At 44.4% G+C, this 22,657-nt stretch overlaps 1 protein-coding gene across 1 annotated transcript in view; it reads right to left on the reverse strand.

Annotated features, from left to right (window-relative positions):
- Nucleotides 1–454: 454 nt before the first annotated feature.
- LOC311146830 (bromodomain-containing protein 1-like) overlaps nt 455–22,657 on the reverse strand; it is a 29,019-nt gene continuing 6,816 nt past the window's right edge. Inside the window, exons 4-14 of the mRNA XM_084183426.1 lie at nt 21,092–21,257; nt 20,666–20,797; nt 18,144–18,272; nt 17,133–17,445; nt 14,927–15,229; nt 11,968–12,519; nt 10,021–10,159; nt 9,566–9,699; nt 8,297–8,406; nt 1,534–1,688; nt 455–1,270 (exon numbers count right to left, since the gene is read on the reverse strand). Of these exons, the coding sequence (XP_084039552.1) occupies nt 1,087–1,270; nt 1,534–1,688; nt 8,297–8,406; nt 9,566–9,699; nt 10,021–10,159; nt 11,968–12,519; nt 14,927–15,229; nt 17,133–17,445; nt 18,144–18,272; nt 20,666–20,797; nt 21,092–21,257 (2,317 nt within the window). The 3' untranslated portion in view covers nt 455–1,086. The remainder of the gene's footprint in view (nt 1,271–1,533; nt 1,689–8,296; nt 8,407–9,565; nt 9,700–10,020; nt 10,160–11,967; nt 12,520–14,926; nt 15,230–17,132; nt 17,446–18,143; nt 18,273–20,665; nt 20,798–21,091; nt 21,258–22,657) is intronic.

Genomic DNA, 22,657 nt, shown 5'->3' on the forward strand with positions numbered 1-22,657 from the left:
AAATTCATGATGTAAAAAATACATTTGTAACAAATCAAAGTATAAAATAATCTGGGCGGCAAGTTTTTTGGTTTCTTGAGAACAACGCACTTTTGGTTTCCATAACAACAAAACACTTCCCAACCAGTAAGCATCTGAAGTTTACAGATATATATATTCAATCATATATAAATAAATTATGTACGAACAAAAATATAGTACAACTATCGTTAAAAAAAAAGTCATTACAAAAGGACTAATGCCAAAGGGAAGCTTATATTTTATAAACTCCAATAACTTAAAAAATTAAATATAATTTTTTTAATGAAATACTTTCGGGAAAAAAAGTTAGTTTTAGGCCCATTATTTTACACTGCTAAGGCTTTTTACACTGGTCTTATTTTCACAGCACTTGGAAATACCACACCGTAGTGCTTACATAATTCACCAAAAATGATAAATACCAATAAGAAAATCCATTGTACAGTACCAATTTATTTCAATCTACAAAATAACTTAAGTGTGTCAGACAAATATTGCCGTTATTTACAGAGTTAATTTAAATACATAGTAGGTAGTTTTGAGTGGAAATAAATGGCGTATGGTGAGATGAGTGAGGCGAGGAAGAAGCAGCCATCTTGGCAGTGGCATGGTCATAGGGCATAGAGAAGGAGGATCATGGCAGCAGTCTTGCAGCACAGTCATGGGTTCATGTTCATTATGGAACACAACAGGAAACGTATCAAAATGTTTTGAAACAGAAAACGAAATGAGCGTTTCTTATTAGGCAAGTCCATGTAACCCTCCCGGTTTCAATTTGTGTTCTTCCATTTAGTGCCTCATGAACACGACCATGGAGAAAGGTAGATAGGAGGTTAACTCGGGCACATTCATTAAAGCAGCAGCCGTCAGACCAGCGGGCGGGGGCTGACGGGGAAGGGGGTACCATACCAAGCCAGGGGGGAAGCCAGGCACCTGGTAAACACAGCCAGCATAGAAGGAAGGAGCGTAGGCTAGGCTCAGGTCCGGGACAAGGCCATGAGCAGTAATTCAGGGTTGTGTGTGTGTGTGTGTAAGTAATGGAGAGTAAGTGCGTGTGTGTGTGCGTTAGTCCACATCGCTCATGTCGCTGACAGGTTCGTCCTGGACGATGCTAAGGTGGTTCATGGCACGTTTGAAGGCCGTCTGAACAGCCTTACGGATGCTGGACGTTCTGCCCTCCATCATCTTGATCTTGTCGATGGTCTTGTCTATCCCCAGAGGGACCATCTTAGACTTAGGAAGCCATTGCCTGAGAAGAGAGAAGAATTAAATCAAATTCACAGTTACATTTCTTCTGATACAAATCTGCAAAAATGTAACACTTCTAATACAAATTTGAGTTATCTGTGTTGTCTGTTGGTTGTGTATGAAAATGGCATGTATTGAAATAACACTTAATATTGCAAATGTGGATAGTAAAATGGTGTATCCATGTATGTTGCTAGCAACAACAACAAAAAGTCAATTTCATAGCATTTAGTATTGGAGAAGAACAGAGAAGATGTGTCTCACCAGCTGCGTTTGTTGTCGAAGAATAGGACGAGGAAGAGTTTTCCTTCGTTCTTGTACTGCATCCGTTCTCCGACCCGGAGGACGTTGAGGGGGGGCATGGGGATAGACACCCCGTTGTGCTGGCACCCCACCCGGGGCATGTGGGGGTCGACGATCTAACGTGGTGGGAGAGGTGTACCAGGGTTACTAGGGGTGGTGTCTGGGGTGTTATGACACAGTATACTTGCATACACATAGACGTGCACTGCACACACGCGCAAACACACACACGCTCAAACGCACACAGCTGGTGCTTGTGATGAAAAGAGGTGCATCCACTTAGTCCTCTCAAACTAAAGGTCAAATCAGACCTGTTTATTTGACAATGGCGCCATCTAGAGGACTTGGAAGATATGGACCTAGGTTTTAAGTGAAAGACAAAACATTGTAGGGTGTGTGTGGGTGTGTTACCTCTCAAACAGCTAGTGTGTCTTGTGTGTGTGAACGTCACTCAATCAATACGATGAAAGGGGTAGCAAGCAGGGCCTAAAATGAACACCCACCAAATAAGGGTCGATTTTGGCATTGGCGTGTAAGAATTTCTAATTCACCAGCCACATTGTTCAAAAGTCAAGTATGGGCACATGTGCGAGTAGTGATTTATAGCAAAATAAATGCTGCAGTAGCTGTTTTCAAAGTATTTCTGCCGTTTTGTTTCATATCTGGTAATGCACAAAGAAATAGGAATCCTAACATTTTAGCTATCTCACCTCGCGAAGCAACACTGCCTGGCTGGAGGGCTGTGTGCACTGCGAGTGAAGAGCTGAATAGGTTTGTTTTTAGAAGCAATGGGAACAGGCATAAAAGGTGGTCTAACTACTACAGTGAGACTTTATCCTCGTGTTTCTAAGACATTTACATTGTTTTGTTCACAAATTAGATTGTTTTTCAATGTGTGAGTTTGCTTCCACTGCTAGCGAAGAGACGTAGTCAGCCTCTACTAGTCAGATTCAAACAGGCACACTAGAATCGATTCCTCGACTCCTTGCCCGTCGACTCCCATTTCTGGGTGTCAAGCTTCGATTCCGCTAGGAATCGACTCCTAAGATTCAGTATTTTGCGGTAGTCTACTTCCGAGAGGGGCACAGCCAGGCATGTTGGCCACCAGGCAGACAGTCAGAATCGTGCATCGGTAATCAAAAGATGTATAGGCTATCGCAATGCTGTGTCTTGCAATTTCTTGGCTTGCAATGTCTTGCGTAAATTCACTAATAGGAGCAATAAATGAGTAGACTGAGTTATTCTACACAAAACAGACTGAAGATCAAACACACGCTAGTGTTTTTCATAGCGAAGAGAAAGAGCAGGCGAGCCAGTGAGGGAGAGAGTGGATCGGGGCAGGCAGACTGTCGGAACCGTGCGCATATGCTATATCTTGGTAATCTGTATATCGCAATGTCTTGTCTTGCAATGCCTTGTAAATTCACCAAAAGTACAATAAAGTATATATTAGTCTATCAATGACTATGACTAAGCTATTCTTCATTGTGGCTGTGAAATGAAGTTGAACATCGCCAAATGCATCAGTTTAATTAGGCCTAAATGTGCAATGACAAGTATTGTGCCTATAGCTTATTTAATGAAACCCTGGCTGGCTGTTGATGTCCTAGGTCAAGACTCTCCAACCCTGTTCCTTGAGAGCTACCTTCCTGTAGGTTTTCGATCAAAAGCCAGTTGTAACTAACTTGTTTCAGGTTATCAACCAGCTAATTATCTAATCAGATGCGCTAGATTAGGGTTGGAGTGAACACCTACAGGACAGTACCTCTCCAGGAATAGGGTTGGAGAGCCCTGTCCTAGGCAATAGATCGCAAAGCAAGGCATCCCCACTAAACCTGGAAATGACAAGTTCACTTTCTCATCCATAAATGCATCTCAAATGCAAATACGGTTCAGCAGCTCAAATCAACAGGATTTGCATTGTTTTTAGGAAGGCCGCCTACAATGGATCACTAAAATAATGATTATGATCACACTTAATCAATTTAAATATTATGGGGACACCTACATTGCCTTCAGAAAATATTCATACCCCTTGACTTTTTCCATGTTGTTGTGTTACAGCCTGAATTCAAAATGGATTTTTTAAAAACATTCTGACGAGGTGAAAACATGTTTTTAGAAATGTTTGCAAATTTATTGACAATGAAATAGATAAATCTCATTTATGTAAGTATTCACACCCCTGAGTCAATACTTTGTAGAAGCACCTTTGGCAGCGATTACAAATGAGTCTTTCTGGGTAAGTCTCTAAGAGCTTTCCACACCTGGATTGTACAACATTTGCCCATTATTGTTAAAAAAATTATTAAAGCTGTCAATTTGGTTGTTGATCATTGCTAGACAACCATTTTCAGAGCAGTCTATTACTAAGGTGGCTGGAGTCTTTGACAATTTTTAGGGCCTTCCTCTGACACCGCCTGGTATAGAGGTCCTGGAAGGCAGGAAGCTTGGCCCCAGTGATGTACTGGGCCATACGCACTACCCTCTGTAGTGCCTTGCGGTCGGAGGCTGAGCAGTTGCCATACCAGGCAGTGATGCAACCAGTCAGGATGCTCTCGATGGTGCAGCTGTAAACCTTTTGAGGATCTGAGGACCCATGCCAAATCTTTTCAGTCTCCTTAGGGGGAATAGGTTTTGTTGTGCCCTCTTCACGACTGTCTTGGTGTGCTTGGACCATGTTAGTTTGTGGGTGATGTGGACACCAAGGAACTTGAAGCTCTCAACCTGCTCCACTACAGCCCTGTCGATGAGAATGGGGGCGTGCTTGGTCCTCTTCTTTTTCCTGTAGTCCACAATCATCTCCTTTGTCTTGATCACGCTGAGGGAGAGGTTGTTGTCCTGGCACCACATGGCCAGGTCTCTGACCTCCTCCCTATAGGATGTCTCGTCGTTGTTCAGGCCTACCACTGTTGTGTCATCAGCAAACGTAATACTGTTGTTGGAGTCGTGCCTAGCCATGCAGTCATGAGTGAACAGGGAGTACAGGAGGGGACTGAGCACGCACCCCTGAGGGGCCCCCGTGTTGAGGATCAGCGTGGTGGATGTGTTGTTACCTACCCTTACCACCTGGGGGAGGCCCGTCAAGAAGTCCAGGATCCAGTTGCAGAGGGAGGTGTTTAGTCCCAGGATCCTTAGCTTAGTGATGAGCTTTGAGGGCACTATGGTGTTTAACACTGAGCTGTAGTAAATTAATAGCATTCTCACATAGGTGCTCCTTTTGTCCAGGTGTGAAAGGGCAGTGTGGAGCGCAATAGAGATTGCATCATCTGTGGATATGCTGGGGCGGTATGCAAATTGGAGTGGGTCTAGGGTTTCTGGGATAATGGTGTTGATGTGAGCCATGACCAGCCTTTCAAAGCACTTCATGGCTACAGGCGTGAGTGCTACGGGTAGGTAGTCATTTAGGCAGGTTACCTTAGTGTTCTTGGGCACAAGGACTATGGTGGTCTGCTTGAAACATGTTGGTATTACAGACTCAGACAGGGAGAGGTTGAAAATGTCAGTCAAGACACTTGCCAGTTGGTCAGCGCATGCTCGGAGTACACGTCCTGGTAATCCGTCTGGCCCTGAGGCCTTGTGAATGTTGACCTGTTTAAAAGGTCTTACTCACATCGGCTACGGAGAGCGTGATCACACAGTCGTACGGAACAGATGATGCTCTCATGCATGTTTCAGTGTTACTTGCCTCGAAGCGAGCATAGAAGTAATTTAGCTCATCTGGTAGGCTCTTGTCTGGGCAGCTCGCAGCTGTGCTTCCTTTTGTAGTCTGTAATAGTTTGCAAGCCCTGCCACATCCGACGAGCGTCGAAGCCGGTGTAGTATGATTCCATCTTAGTCCTGTATTGACGCTTTGCCTGTTTGATGGTTCATTGGAGGGCATAGCGGGATTTATTATAAGCTTCCGGGTTAGAGTCCCGCTCATTGAAAGCGGCAGCTCTACCCTTTAGCTCAGTGCGGATGTTGCCTGTAATCCATGGCTTCTGGTTGGGGTATGTACGTACAGTCACTGTGGGGACAACGTCATCGATGCACTTATTGATGAAGCCAGTGACTGATGTGGTGTACTCCTCAATGCCATCGGAAGAATCCCGGAACATATTCCAGTCTGTGCTAGCAAAACAGTCCTGTAGCTTAGCATCTGCTTCATCTGACCACTTTTTTATTAACCGAGTCACTGGTGCTTCCTGCTTTAGTTTTTGCTTGTAAGCAGGAGGATATAATTATGGTCAGATTTGCCAAATGGAGGGCGAGGGAGAGCTTTGTACACATCTCTGTGTGGAGTAAAGGTGGTCTAGAGTTTTTTTCCCTCTGGTTGCACATTTAACATGCTGGTAGAAATGAGGTAAAACGGATTTAAGTTTCCCTGCATTAAAGTCACCGGCCACTAGGAGCACCACCTCTGGATGAGCGTTTTCCTGTTTGCTTCTGGCCGTATACAGTTCATTGAGTGCGGTCTTAGTGCCAGCATCGGTTTGTGGTGGTAAATAGACAGCTACGAAGAATATAGATGAAAACTCGTGGGAGATAGTGTGGTCTAGAGCTTATCATGAGATACTCTACCTCAGGCGAGCAAAACCTTGAGACTTCCTTAGAAATCGTGCTGTTGTTTACAAATATACATAGACCGCCACCCCTTGTCTTACCAGAAGCTGCTGTTCTATCCTGCCGATACAGTGTATAACCCGCCAGCTGTATGTTATTCATGTCGTCGTTCTGCCACGACTCGGTGAAACATAAGATATTACAGTTTCTAATGTCCCATTAGTAGGATATACATGCTTGTAGTTCGTCCACTTTATTATCAAGAGATTGTACGTTGGCCAATAGTACCGATGGCAAAGGCAGATTAGCCACTCGTCGCCGGCTCCTTACCAGGCACTCCGATCTCCTTCCGCGATATCTCTGTCTCTTTCTACTGCGAATGAAGGGGATGAGGGCCGTGCCGGGTGTCTGGAGCAAATCCCTCTCGTCCGACTCATTAAAGAAAAATTATTCGTCCAGTTCAAGGTGAGTAATCACTGTTCTGATGTCCAGAAGCTCTTTTCGGTCATAAGAGACGGTAGCAGCAACATTATGTACAAAATAAGTTACAAACAATGTGAAAAAAGAAAAGCACGGTTGGTTAGGAGCCCATAAAACGGCAGCAATCCCCTCCGGCGCAACATCAAAAAAATAAAAAATAACACAACAAATGTGGAAAAAGTCAAGGGTTGTGAATATTTTCTGAAGTCACTGTATACATTTGGCAGCCAAGCATGAGTTATCAGTGTAGCCTATTATGGTCTAGACATGACATTGAAATATCTTCACACCTAGAACAAAAACCTCCAGGTTTCCGTCATGAGTCAATTACATTTGGAAAAATAAAGATTTACAGGGGGCAGTTGGGAAAAGTAATCCTGTGTGAATCATCCTCTGGAATAACGCACATGCTTGGATAATAATTACATAACCAAGGTCTCTAGTAATACCCGTCCGAATAGGGCTATAACATGGCAAAGAATGTCCTTATCAGCGTAGGATGCGCAGCATCATCACATGGGATCCGTCAAGGCTGCGCACAGCAGAAATATCACTGAAATATTCTAGTTCCTACACATCACCTTCTATATTCAAACAAAATATGACTTTTATAGGCTAAGTTAATGAACAAATGGGCAGCAATGTTCATGTCAGTCCTCTAGAACGCAAACGTAGTCTTCCTAGTAGGACGCTGCAATAATGAGGTGGTGTGTACGTGTGTGTGCGTCTGTTTGGGAGTCGAGCAAGAGTCGACTCTTTCAACTCCAACCACAGAAGTCAGAGTCGACTCCTAAAATTCTGGAGTCGTGCACCACTAAAGGCATCCGCATGCTTCCCATCCGAAATAGTTTGTGCATATATTATGATGACATTTTGTGACTTTTGTTTGTTTTGGACTTCGGCAAGGGTTTTTTCAGATGTTCGAGCACACAAAACATTTTCACAAGACAAGCCGAAGTCGGTAGCCGAAGTCGGTAGCCGAAGTCTACGCCCCCTCGTCTGCGATTGGTCAACAGTAGGTGTTCTTCAATAAAGTGCCTGTAGTCATTCAACAAGCGACAAAATGTTTCCACTTGAAAAATACTGCACAAAACATCCTAGTCAGATGCAAAATTGCGCAACTAAGATCTCTGCAAAACTTCAAAATTAATGACAGATTTATTGACTAATCTTAGATTAATTCTGACTATTTTGAGGAAGCGTATACTGGCTACGGCGTCTCAAAATGGACAAACAGTACGATTGCTGCTTTTTTCTAGTTTTTCAAGCGAAGGTCTTTTAGGGGAGTATGCGAGCACACTCGTTCGGTTCGCCTAGCCGAGCATGCTGATGCCTTAGGGCACATGTGACGACTTGAGCGGCCCCGTTACCACGGTAGGCTTAAAAGGGGAAGCTGAACATTTGTCTCATCTGTGATATTTTGGTTAAAAGACTCGGGTCACAAAATATTAAATTGAGCAATATCTCACATTACTTCTTATTAGTAATACATTCATTGATTTAGAAACATTGCTAAGCATACTCATCCATTTTGATTTGTGTTTTTTGGTGTAATTAAAGCAACAACAAAAGAATGTTGGCTCCTAAAAAAAATCTGAGTGGCTGGTAGACAAAAAAGTTAGTTGTTGGCCCTGGTAGCAAGCACTGAGAAGTGAGAAGGAGATAGTCAGGTGTCATACACATGCTCACTGTCACTCACCAAGGCAGGATAGGAAGGGTATCCGCTACATTTTGCCCAAACTAGCTTTAGTGGTTCCAGAACAACTGTTGCAGCACTAGCAGGCATCCAAATATTGCTGTTGCCAACTTCTATGGAAGCAGGAATAACAACAATCAAATAAGGAGGGGTTCACTGTAAATAGAGCAAAACACTTCCAGAGCCATGCTAATAGTGACAGCATCAACACACACAGGTTAAAGACGTCACAACTCACTGAAAGACATGACATTACAAAAATAATAAAATTTGGACTGTAAATCATGAATAGAATTGCTTTAATTTATGTTTATCTAGCTTGCATCGTAGTATACTACTCAGTAAAACTCTGGGCTCTGGTTATATCCTAAAGCTAGGGCCAGGAGTTTTGGGGCACATTTTGAGGTACTGTGATTTTACCGGTACTTCCAGCATTGTCCACTAGTGTTGCTGCAGTTAGGAAATCCTTGGAAATGTTCTGTAATTGACACAAGCTGTCTCCAATCAATCAATCAATGTCTGGTTGTGTGTTTGGCAGGGGGGATTGCCTAAGCCAGGGGAGGAATAGCTCTGCAAATATTAAAATCGCACAAAACCTATTATTTGCAGAGAATACTATTTGTAGATCAGTGATTCTACACCTCACTTTGCTCAAGCTGATCCTCTCCAACGGACTTGGAAGTTGTAGCTAAAAATGGGTCAATTAGGGTCAGTAATAATAATAATATGCCATTTAGCAGACGCTTTTATCCAAAGCGACTTACAATCATGTGTGCATACATTTTTACATATGGGTGGTCCCGGGGATCGAACCCACTACCCTGGCGTTACAAGCGCCATGCTCTACCAATTGAGCTACAGAGGACCAAAAGGGGAGAGTCAAAATAACCAACCATGGAAGTATAGTGTAGAACATTCGGGGGGTAGCCCCGACTGGGACTCAAACCTGGATCCAGCGACTGTCAATGGCTTCCCGTGGCTTAGGCGATCCCCCACCAAACACACAACAAGACATTGATTGATTGGAGACAGTTTGTGTCAATTAAATAACATTTCCTAGGATTTTCTACCTGCAGCAAACCTAGTGGATCATGCTGGAAATACCGGTAAAGGAACAGTGCCTCAAAAGCTGCCCCAAAACTCCTGGCCCTATAGCAGTACATCTACTCCTCTGACTCTCAGCCAGACCTCATCTGATACAATACATACAAACACATTTCCGTCTGCAATCTCCACTTTCCTGTATGATTAACATCAACACAGCCAATTTACCTGCAGCAATCCTAGCAGCTCTGGCAAAGTTCCCGGTTTCTATAGAGGCAATGAGCTCATTCTTATCATCCACAGTGTTTCTTCGGACCAGGGCCGGTTTGCCCTTACCACATGTTGGAAGACTGAGGGTGCTGCTGAAATCAGGAAAAGACATCCACACTGTATGTGAGTCAGACTGCCTTCTACATGACACACTACAGAGAAATTACCAGACTACATAGTTGAACTACCAAGTACCACCAACCATGTTCAGCAGTGAAAAGTGCAGCAGCTAGAGACGCCTAGCCTATGTTGCTTTGAGCGTTTGATTTGAGCCTGCCTGCGTTTCTACAGTTGGGACTACTCTAGTGGTTCCATTGTGCCAGGCGGGCTCAATTAAGCTCAGTTTAAGTAATTGAAAGACAACTAATTCTATTTGAACCCAGGTCTGCTGTGAGGTATATGCATGTACCTACCTGGTGCTGCCCAGCAGACTACCACTAGATGACATGCTGGACTCTGAGGCACACCGTCTCCTGGTTTCTAGAGGCTTGCTGGTACCTAGCTCCTTCTCTTCATCAATTACCGCCTCCATCACAAAACCATTAGACAGGCCTGAGGCGAGAAACACAGAGCAGTACAGTAAGTGTACTATACATAAACCAACTATAGCATAAACCTACAGTCGTGGTCAAAGGTTTTGAGAATGACACAAATACTAATTTTCACAAAGTCTGCTGCCTCAGTTTTGATGATGGCAATTTGCATATACTCCAGAATGTCATGAAGAGTGATCAGATGAATTGCAAAGTCCCTCTTTGCCATGAAAATGACCTTAATCCCCAAAAAAACATGTCCACTGCATTTCAGCCCTGCCACAAAAGGACCAGCTGCCATCATGTCAGTGATTATCTCGTTAACACAGGTGAGAGTGTTGAGTTAGAATAACAGACTGGAAGCTTTAAAAGGAGGGTGGTGCTTGACATCATTGTTCTTCCTCTGTTAACCATGGTTACCTGCAAGGAAACACATGCCATCATCATTGCTTTGCACAAAAAGGGCTTCACAGGCAAGGATATTGCTGCTAGTAAGATTGCACCTAAATCAACCATTTATCGGATCATCAAGAACTTCAAGGAGAGAGGTTCAATTGTTGTGAAGAAGGCGTCAAGGCGCCCAAGAAAGTCCAACAAGCGCCAGGACCGTCTCCTAAAGTTGATTCAGCTGCGGGATTGGGGCACCACCAGTGCAGAGCTTGCTCAGGAATGTCAGCAGGCAGGTGTGAGTACATCTGCACGCACAATGAGGCAAAGACTTTTGGAGGATGGCCTGGTGTCAAGAAGGGCAGCAAAGAAGCCACTTCTCTCCAGGAAAAACATCAGGGACAGACTGATATTCTGCAAAAGGTACAGGGATTGGACTGTTGAGGACTGGGGTAAAGTCATTTTCTCTGATGAATCCCCTTTCCGATTGTTTGGGTCATCCGGAAAACACCTTGTCCGGAGAAGACAAGGTGAGCGCTACCATCAGTCCTGTGTCATGCCAACAGTAAAGCATCCTGAGACCATTCATGTGTGGGGTTGCTTCTCAGCCAAGGGAGTGGGCTCAATCACAATTTTGCCTAAGAACACAGCCATGAATAAAGAATGGTACCAACACATCCTTCGAGAGCAACTTCTCCCAACCATCCAATAACAGTTTGTTGACGACCAATGCATTTTCCAGCATGATGGAGCACCTTACCATAAGGCAAAAGTGATAACTAAGTGGCTCAGGGAACAAAACATCGAAATTTCGGGTCCATGGCCAGGAAACTCCACAGACCTTAATCCCATTGAGAACGTGTGGTCAATCCTCAAGAGGCGGGTGGACAAACAAAAACCCACAAATTCTGACAAACTCCAAGCATTGATTATGCAAGAATGGGCTGCCATCAGTCAGGATGTGGCCCAGAAGTTAATTGATAGCATGCCAGGGCGGATTGCAGAGGTCTTGAAAAAGAAGGGTCAACACTGCAAATATTGACTCTTTGCATAAACTTAATGTAATTGTCAATAAAAGCCTTTGACACTTATGGAATGCTTGTAATTATACTTCAGTATACCATAGTAACATCTGACAAAAATATCTCATAACACTGAAGCAGCGAACTTTGTGAAGACGAATACTGGTGTAATTCTCAACTTTTGACCAAGACTGTTTAACATTTTGACCTTTTTTCTTAAAGCGTCTCAGAGTAGGGGTGCTGATCTAGAATCAGTTTAGCCTTTCAGATTATAATTAATAAGATTACATGGACAGGGGAACCTGATCTCTTAATTCACAAGTCTGTGAAAATCATTTTCTACTTATTCATGCTCTATTTAACAGTCCCATTAAGATAAGTACTTTATTTTCTGACAAGTGAGAAGAACCCTATTTACCTGTGTCAATGCGTTTGACAGGGGACTCGTCCTCCCCGTCTCCGCCCCCTTCGCTGTCCCCCCCGCTTGGACTGTGGCTCCTCTTCCTGGTCCTGGGGTGGAGGAGGGTCTCCAGCCTGGGGATCATCACCGACAGGAAGGCCTTGGTGCCCAGCTGAGGGCACCCTGTCTGGGCCTCGCCTCCTCCTCTGCCCCCCTGGTTCTTCCCAGGGCTAGAGGTCTTGGACTTCCTGAAGAGCACAGCAGTGCGGCGGTTGACAGTCATCCCCGAGGGTTGGGCTATGGTGGAGGTGGCCACCACACTCACATTCCCCTCCGAGAGAAGCAGGGGGTTCTGGGAGTCAGTGTGGCCATTGAGAAGGGTCTTGGGGGTGGTGGAGGAAGCATTGTTGGGTTTCTCCTGGTCAAATTTGACCTGTCCGTGGGTCTTGCTGTCCAGGGTGGGGTTGGGGTGGATGGGTTTGAGGGTAGGGGGTTCTGAGTTGCTCTCGAAATGCAGGAGAGGAGGTAGGGAGTCAGAGGGTTCCAATTTGGGAGGTAATGATTTGTCCCCTGTTGAAGAATAGGAGAGAATACAGTGAGAAAACGCATAGAAAGCATAACATTATATAGATCACAATGTAATATGAAAATAAGTACTGTATATCTTGCATAAAAACACCAGAACCATTCCTAAAGCACATCATCCTCAGGGTGAAGACTTATTCCTTTCAGAATTACAAGACTTCAATACAAATTATCTTGCCTTCTAGAATGCATAGCTAAATAACCAATGAGACAGCAAAATATATTAAATTACAGCACGCAAAGTATTCTGCATTCTAGAAGTGTAGGTCAGTGTAGGTTTACTGTGAATCAATTCAGGCTCTTAGCATATCAACTCCACTGTACCATGACCATGTTAAAGAGAAAGCCACGCAGATATAATGTATAACTACAATAGTATCCCACTTCAGCAGGCACACTCATTAACCAGGCAAAGGGATGTCCTGAGGCAAGGGATATCATATGACCTAGCATGAACACCAGACTACGTAGTAGCAGGTTAGCATGGCTAAGCATACTATATGGTATGATAGCATGACTTACTTGGGGTTAGAGGTTACAGTTAAATCCTGATCTAGCTTGAGTTTAAATCTAGTTTCCGCCAATAAAACAAAGGACTGAGAAGCACATGACATCCTGACACCAGGTCACTGGGGATATCCGAGTGCTTGGCCAAAGTCAGGTCCTCCCTCTCCCGTCCTGATGCTGAAACCCTCATACATGCATTCATCCCCTCCAGTCTTGACTACTGCAACTCACTACTCTCCGGCATCAACTCAAGCGCCTTCCATAAACTCCAAATGGTTCAAAACTCAGCAGCCCGACTTCTCACCCACACTAAGCCCTGGCAGCACATCACCAATGTCCTCTGTGAACTCCACTGGCTCCCTGTCTCCCAACAAATTAATTACAAGATCCTTCCTCTGACCTACAAAGCCCTTCACCACCCTGCCCCCTCTTACCTCTCAGACCTTCTTCTCCCCTACCAAACCACACGCGCAATCTGTTCCACCACAACAGGCCACCTTGCCATCCCAGGTCAAAACTAGAGAGCTTCAGCGAAAAGGCCTGCTTCAGGGTTGCTCCTAGGCTCTGGAACTCCCTCCAGCCATCCGTGACTGAGTCCATCACCATCTTTCAGTCCCTCCTAAAGCACCACCTCTTTGACAGGGTCTACCCCTCTCCTTTATGGCAAATATTTATATAATAAACCGATGATACTATAAACCGATGATATGCTATGTTGTACTACCACTACGACGTGGAAAAGCATAGGCAGATGCTGGATGCTGATGAGCCTGATGCAAATTTCCAACAAATATCGAGGGTTTTATTTGAATGCTGGTGACATGATGATCGATGCTTGGCTGCCAATTATCAAACAAAAATGATATTGCTCTTATTCATATCTCATTATATAACCTAACCTGTACACTATCAGTTAACTGTTGTTTAGAGAGCATGTGCCAAAACAAGTTTGCTTAATATCGCAACAGTGTTTGTGACAAAACCATCAGTCGATTTTAAAATGCGATAGAAACACATTGAACTTTAGATTTTTATTCGGTACATGAAAAGTGCCTTTTATGTGCACTACATCGTCGCACACATCCCCCCCCCCCCCCCCCACCCCCACCCACACCCCACAACGTCAGTTTGATGGAAACACACTGGTGGAAAATTTGAATATTTTCTTTATGCAGATTTTAGAATATTTGCATGAAAATCAGTCACAAATTAGATGGAAACCTAGCTACTGTCTGACTTGGCCATGCTGAAGAGAGAGCCACCCTGCCAGAAGCCATAGATATCACTACAGAGGCTCCAAGAAATCCAGAACAGTGCTGCCAGGGTCCTGACCAGGACCAAGAAGTCATACCAAATCACCCCGATCCTGGCCCAACTCCACTGGCTACCGATCAACTACAGGATCGACTTCAAAATCGTCATGCTTGTATTTAAAGCCTTGAATGGAGTGAGCACCACCTACATCAGCGACCTCATCTCAATCAACGAGCCACCTCGGACTCTCCGCTCAAGCCACTCCCTACTACTTCAAGTCCCCAAGACACATCTCCGAACTATGGGGGACCGAGCCTTCTGCTCCCTTGCCTCTATGGAATGCTCTCCCTGACCCACTTCTACAGACTTTCTTTTTAACAGTCTTAGTGCCAATCTAAAATGTATTTAGCACCTAGCCCACTATTGCTATTTTACCTGCCTTGATTCTAAATATATGTTGTACATTTGTATTGTATATAATGTTATTTTTTTCCTCCATAGAGCTTTGACATAACTATGTAATGAAAAGCGCTATAAATATTAAATTATTATTAATTATTAATATTATTATTATTATTATTATATATTGGGTTTTCCAATGCAGATAAAGTAACAACTTGAAAAAACCTACCCTCGTTATCAGGGCTCTGTCCATTGGTCTTCACCCCCTCTGCCTCCCCAGCTTTACTCCTTTCTGGATGGGAGGACCAGAGGGAGGAAGAGGAGTGAGAATGGGAGTGGTGGGAGGCCCTCCTCAGGCTGAGGCTCATCTCGATGCGCACGTCGTTGATGCTCTTCTTGAGCAGTTTGAGGCGTTTGGAGCGTGACGGGCTGGACTTCATGGAGAACGTCAGGTCCAGTTTCTCCAGCAGCTCTTTCAGCTGCTCCTCCAGAGGCATGTGCTGCCGGTTGGCTGGGACCAATAACCGGTCCACTGGGAAATGACAACAAGATAACACAGTCATTGGGAGACATTTGCTTGATGTTAACTAAACAATGAGTAGCCTAGGTAAGTAGAATTATATTGAAGATCCAGATTAATCAAACTCCTAGACAAAAATGCTCAAAGGAGCGAGTCAATTGATAGTGCTTCTTAGACCAGGAATATGCTTTATACAGTGAGGGAAAAAAAGTATTTGATCCCCTGCTGATTTTGTACGTTTGCCCACTGACAAAGAAATGATCCATCTATAATTTTAATGGTAGGTTTATTTGAACAGTGAGAGACAGAATAACAACAAAAAAATCCAGAAAAACGCATGTCAAAAATGATATAAATTGATTTGCATTATAATGAGGGAAATAAGTATTTGACCCCCTCTCAATCAGAAAGATTTCTGGCTCCCAGGTGTCTTTTATACAGGTAACGAGCTGAGATTAGGAGCACACTCTTAAAGGGAGTGCTCCTAATCACAGTTTGATACCTGTATAAAAGACACCTGTCCACAGAAGCAATCAATCAATCAGATTCCAAACTCTCCACCATGGCCAAGACCAAAGAGCTCTCCAAGGATGTCAGGGACAAGATTGTAGACCTACACAAGGCTGGAATGGGCTACAAGACCATCGCCAAGCAGCTTGGTGAGAAGGTGACAACAGTTGGTGCGATTATTCGCAAATGGAAGAAACATAAAAAGAACTGTCAATCTCCCTCGGCCTGGGGCTCCATGCAAGATCTCACCTCGTGGAGTTGCAATGATCATGAGAACGGTGAGGAATCAGCCCAGAACTACACGGGAGGATCTTGTCAATGATCTCAAGGCAGCTGGGACCATAGTCACCAAGAAAACAATTGGTAACACACTACGCCGTGAAGGACTGAAATCCTGCAGCGCCCCGCAATGTCCCCCTGCTCAAGAAAGCACATATACAGGCCTGTCTGAAGTTCGCCAATGGACATCTGAATGATTCAGAGGAGAACTGGGTGAAAGTGTTGAAGTCAGATGAGACCAAAATGGAGCTCTTTGGCATCAACTCAACTCGCCGTGTTTGGAGGAGGAGGAATGCTGCCTATCACCCCAAGAACACCATCCCCAACGTCAAACATGGAGGTGGAAACATTATGCTTTGGGGGGGGGGGGTTCTGCTAAGGGGACAGGACAACTTCACCGCATCAAAGGGACGATGGACGGGGCCATGTACCGTCAAATCTTGGGTGAGAACCTCCTTCCCTCAGCCAGGGCATTGAAATTTGTTCGGGGATGGGTATTCCAGCATGACAATGACCCAAAACACACAGCCAAGGCAACAAAGGAGTGGCTCAAGAAGAAGCACATTAAGGAGCTGGAGTGGCCTAGCCAGTCTCCAGACCTTAATCCCATAGAAAATCTGTGGAGGGAGCGGAAGGTTAGAGCTGCCAAACGTCAGCCTCGAAACCTTAATGACTTGGAGAAGATCTGCAAAGAGGAGTGTGACAAAATCTCTCCTGAGATGTGTGCAAACCTGGTGGCCAACTACAAGAAACGTCTGACCTCTGTGTTTGCCAACAAGGGTTTTGCCACCAAGTACTAAGTCATGTTTTGCAGAGGGGTCAAATACTTATTTCCCTCATTAAAATGCATATCAATTTATAACATTTTTGACATGCGTTTTTCTGGATTTTCTTGTTTGTTATTCTGTCTCTCACTGTTCAAATAAACCTACCATTAAAATTATAGACTGATCATGTCTTTGTCAGTGGGCAAACGTACAAAATCAGCAGGGGATCAAATACATTTTTCCCTCACTGTAAATGTGGATCTGTGCAAACACTGCTGTCCGTTCCAGTATTCTATATTGACTCATTTATCCATTATATTTCTACAAATACTTCTACGGCCCTCTCAGTCTCTCTTTACCATCCTCCCAGGAAAACGGCGGAGGCGCTTCGATCTTGGGCGGTTCGGGCAGGTGCATCCCGCTGTCCTTCTCGAAGCCGATTCGCTCCACATCCCTCCGCGTCTTCCTGATCAAAGCACCACCCTGGTCTCTGAGACGGGCGGCCGCCCGGTGGAAGAAGGTATCCTTATTGTTGTACTTCATGCAGTTGAAGATGATGAGGTTGAAGTCGGACTCAAAGTCGTCCAGGTTGCTGTAGGCCTGGTCGTCAATGCGTTTCCTCATAGTGGAGAAGTCCATGGGGTTCTTGATGTGGTCAAGGTAGTCAGGCACCTACAGGTTTAATGATAGACAGAGATATAAAAACATCTGATTGTCGGCGCCTACAAGGCATTGAGATGTAGATGTAAAATCCACAGTCTGATATTTTTTTATTTTAAAATCAGCCCAAATGAGATGGGCCAAATGCTATGCTAGGAGGAGAATGAAGAATGTAGATATAAATCTAGTAAAGAAAACAAAACAGAATCATGAAAGTTTAAAAAAGAATAACGTGAAAGGGCATAAGCAGCATCTCAACTCTAGTCTGGCTGACACCATACTTCTGACTTCAGAGTCTGGAGAGGCTGTTTGATGTTCGGGTTAATGAAGTTGATAATGAAGGCGACTGTGCTTTATACTGCTTGGTTCACCTCTGTGTCCTTCTTCCTCAAACACCCACATGTACAGCCACACACACCCCCCTGAGCGCCGCCCCCTTCCATTATAACTGTTGGATTTTTAAATCCAAAACAACAAGAGGTTTAAACTCTCCAGGGGGGAAAAAAACATTTGAGAGAACCAATAAAAGCTTGATCAATTTCTGGCCGAATATTAATTATCAAACAGACTCCTGTCCAGACCAGCGCCTCTCCCTCGCTGTGCACCACACGAGTCGCGTCAACAAGGATATCTCAACTCTCCATCATCTCAGGCCGTACGCACATGTTATAGTAAGAGCTGTTCTCCTAGCCATGGTGAGTAAGCCTTACCTCTTTGATGTCGACAGGATGGGCAAAGACCTTGGCCTGGTCTCTCTCCTGTAGCTGTTCCAGCACAGACCTGAGCAGGATACTGAAGGGAGTCAGCTGGACCTCCAACAGGCTCTGCTGCAGCTTCATCTGAGGACACACAGGGGACCATTAGCATCATCATGTACTGTATATGGCTGCTGAACCATGGAGGGAGAGAGACTGAGACAGAGAGAGGATGAGGGGGCTACAGCTCCAATTTATACTATACTACTAATTGTCTTATAGTTGGCTTGTGAGCTACAGTACCAGTCAAAAGTTTGGACACACCTACTCATTCAACGATTTCTTTATTTTTACTATTTTCTACATTGTAGAATAATAGTGAAGACATCGAAACTATGAAATAACACATATGGAATCATGTAGTAACCAACAAAGTGTTAAACGAATCAAAATATATTTTATATTTGAGATTCTTCAAATAGCCACCCTTTGCCTTGATGACAGCTTTGCACACTCTTGGCATTCTCTCAACCAGCTTCATGAGGTAGTCACCTGGAATGCATTTCAATTAACAGGTGTACCTTCTTAAAAGTTCATTTGTGGAATGTCTTTCCTTCTTAATCAGTTGTGTTGTGACAAGGTATGGGGTGGTGTACAGAAGATAGCCTTTTTTGGTAAAAGACCAAGTCCATATTATGTAAGAACAGCTCAAATAAGCAAAGAGAAACGACAGCTATCATTACTTTAAGACATGAAGGTCAGTCAATATGGACAATTTCAAGAACTTTTAAAGTTTCTTCAAGTGCAGTCGCAAAAACCATCAAGCGCTATGATCAAATCAAATCAAATTTTATTGGCCACATGCGCCGAATACAACAAGTGTAGACATTACAGTGAAATGCTTACTTACAGCCCTTAACCAACAATGCATTTATTTCTTAATAAAAAAAAGTAAAATAAAACAACAAAAAAGTGTTGAGAAAAAAAGAGCAGAAGTAAAATAAAATAACAGTAGGGAGGCTATATATACAGGGGGGGTACCGGTGCAGAGTCAATGTGCGGGGGCACCGGCTAGTTGAGGTAATATGTACATGTGGGTAGAGTTAAAGTGACTATGCATAAATAATTAACAGAGTAGCAGCAGCGTAAAAAGATGGGGTGGGGGTGGGGGGGCTGTGCTAATAGTTTGGGTAGCCATGATTAGCTGTTCAGGAGTCTTATGGCTTGGGGGTAGAAGCTGTTGAGAAGTCTTTTGGACCTAGACTTGGCACTCCGGTACCGCTTGACGTGTGGTAGCAGAGAGAACAGTCTATGACTAGGGTGGCTGGAGTCTTTGACAATTTTGAGGGCCTTCCTCTGATACCGCCTGGTATAGAAGTCCTGGATGGCAGGAAGCTTGGCCCCAGTGATGTACTGGGCCGTACGCACTACCCTCTGTATGATGAAACTGGCTCTCATGAGGACCGCCACAGGAATGGAAGACCCAGAGTTACCTCTGCTGCAGAGGATAAGTTCATTAGAGTTAACTGCACCTCAGATTGCAGCCCAAATAAATGCTTCACCGAGTTCATGTAACAGAAACATCTCAACATCAACTGTTCAAAGGAGACTGCGTGAATCAGGCCTTCATGGTCGAATTGCTGCAAATAAACCACTACTAAAGGACACCAATAAGAAGAAGACACTTGCTTGGGCCAAGAAACACGAGCAATGGACATTAGATCGGTGGAAATCTCTCCTTTGGTCTGATGAGTCCAAATTTGAGATGTTTGGTTCCAACCGCCATATCTTTGTGAGATGCAGAGTAGGTGAACGGATGATCTCCGCATGTGTGGTTCCCACCATGAAGCATGGAGGAGGAGGTGTGTGGGTGTGCTTTGCTGGTGACACTGTCAGTGATTAATTTAGAATTCAAGGCACACTTAACCAGCATGGCTACCACAGCATTCTGCAGCGATACGCCATCCCATCTGGTTTGTGCTTAGTGGGACTATAATTTGTTTTTCAACAGGACAATGACCCAAATCACACCTCTAGGCTGTGTAAGGGCTATTTGACCAGGGCTATTTGACCAAGGAGAGTGATGGAGTGCTGCATCAGATGACCTGGCCTCCACATTCACCCGACCTCAACCCAATTGAGATGGTTTGGGATGAGTTGGACCGCAGAGTGAAGGAAAAGCAGCCACAAGTGCTCAGCATATGTGGGAACTCCTTCAAGACTGTTGGAAAAGCATTCCTCATGAAGCAGCTTGAGAGAATGCCAAGAGTGTGCAAAGTTGTCATCAAGGCAAAGGGTGGCTACTTTGAAGAATCTAAAATGTAAAATATATTTTGATTTGTTTAACACTTTTCTGGTTACTACATGCTTCCATATGTGTTACTTCATAGTTCTGATGTCTTCACTATTATTCTACTATGTAGAAAACATTAAATTTAAATAAAAACCCTTGAATGAGTAGGTGTCCAAACTTTTGACTGGTACTGTATATGTATGTATTGTTGGCTTGCAGGGACAGCTTCAGTTATCTAACCTACCTCTTCTCTCTTGAGTTTCTCCCTCTTGCGTATGAGCTCCAGCAATAGCCTGGCTCTCTCCAGGTCATGTCTTAGACGATGCCACTCCTTTAGCTGCTCCTTCAGAGCCCGGCTCACCTCCTCACTCTCCTTCTGTGGTGGGAATCACACACATCAGGATTTAGAAAACATCGCAGACATGTACAGTTAAAAAACAATATCACCAATATTAGGGTTAGAAAACAGTAGAATTGTAATCCAACAGTGGAGCTCTCATTTATATAAACAATCATATGCCTCTGGGTAGTTTTGGCCAGTTCTCGTTGACATTGCTACGGTAATAAGGAGAGTGGAATGTTATAATGATAGGAGTGTGAGAGAGAATGGAGTGTACCAGCCAGGGGACGAGAATTGTGTCAGAAACAGGGGGACAAGAGTCTGACTGACCGGCTGTGCAGCATGGGTCTTCTGGTGGGACTGTTGGCTGGACTGTAGTCGTCTGATGAGGGGTACTCCGTTCCTCGCCTGTCTCTTTAGAGTCCAGTAGTTTAGAGCCAGCTCCACAAACACTTTCTTCTTCTGCATAGACACCCGGTTGAGGATGGTGTTTAACCTGGGAACAGATGGAGAAGATAGGAACGATTTTTAAATGTTGCTTATTGAAGTAAGGAAAATGTCAATTTTTTCACTTTATGTCCTGACCTTCTCTTTTGCTTAACAGGGCCTGAAACTAACTTGTTGGTCCACCAGCCACTGTGGCAGGTAGATTTAAAAATCTTTCTTACCAGATATATTTTTTGGGGTGCATAATTACACCACAAGACGGATGAGCATGCTTTGTAATGTTTCTAAACACAATAAATGTATTACTAGTAAGAAGTGATGTGGTATATTGCTCAATGTTATTTCATTATTTGTGACTGGAGTCTTTTAACCAAAATATCACAGATGAGACAAAAATGTTCAGCTGTCCCTGAGTGGCGCAGTGGTCTAAGGCACTGCATCGCAGTGCAAACTGTGCCACTAGAGATCCTGGTTCGAATCCAGGCTCTGTCGCAGCCGGCCGCGACCGGGAGACCCATGGGGCAGCGCACAATTGGCCCAGCGTCGTGGAGGGAATGGCCGGCAGGGATGTAGCTCAGTTGATAGAGCATGGCGTTTGCAACGCCAGGGTTGTGGGTTCAATTCCCACGGGGGGCAAGTATAAAAAATATATATATGTATTCACTAACTGTAAGTCGCTCTGGATAAGAGCGTCTGCTAAATGACAAAAAAAAAAAAAAAGGGTGGGAGTTTACCATGGCAACGAGGACACTGCTTGAGTCCAGTGTGCCTGTGAGATAGAGAATCTGACTAGTAGCCAATGTGGTCTTCGCTAGCAGTTCTTTGTGTGATTAGCTACCAGCTATGAAACAGCAGATACAGCAGCATTTATTTTTCTATAAATGTGCTCATACTTTACTTCTAACTCTATTTTTATTCACGAATGCGAGTGAAATGCTTGCACCGTGGAGCCCTTACAATTTTTTGGGGGGGAGGGAGGGGTCAAGGTGAGGAGGAGGATTATATAAGATACTGTTTGAAGAGGTAGGGTTTCAGATGTTTTCGGAAGATGGGCAGGGCCTCTGCTGTCCTAGCTTCAGGGGGAAGCTGGTTCCGCCATTGGGGTGCCAGGACAGAGAAGAGCTTGGACTGGGCTGAGCGGGAGCTGCCCTCCGGTAGGGGTGGGAGGGCCAAGAGACCTGAGTTGGCAGGACAGAGTGCTCGGGTCTAGGGTTTGAGCATAGCCTGAAGGTAGGGAGGGGCAGTTCCTCTTTGCTGTTCCATAGGTAAGCACCAATGTCTTGTAGTGGATGCAAGCTTCAACTGGAAGCCAGTGGAGTGTGCGGAGGAGCGGGGTGACATGAGAACTTGGGAAGGTTGAAAACCAGCTGGTCTGCTGCGTTCTGGATAAGTTGCAGTGGTTTGATGGCACAAGTGGGGAGCCCAGCCAACAGCGAGTTTGTCCCCCTT

The sequence above is a fragment of the Coregonus lavaretus genome (assembly GCF_964263955.1).
Source record: "Coregonus lavaretus genome assembly, chromosome: 19".
In the NCBI taxonomy this organism is placed as follows: domain Eukaryota; kingdom Metazoa; phylum Chordata; class Actinopteri; order Salmoniformes; family Salmonidae; genus Coregonus; species Coregonus lavaretus.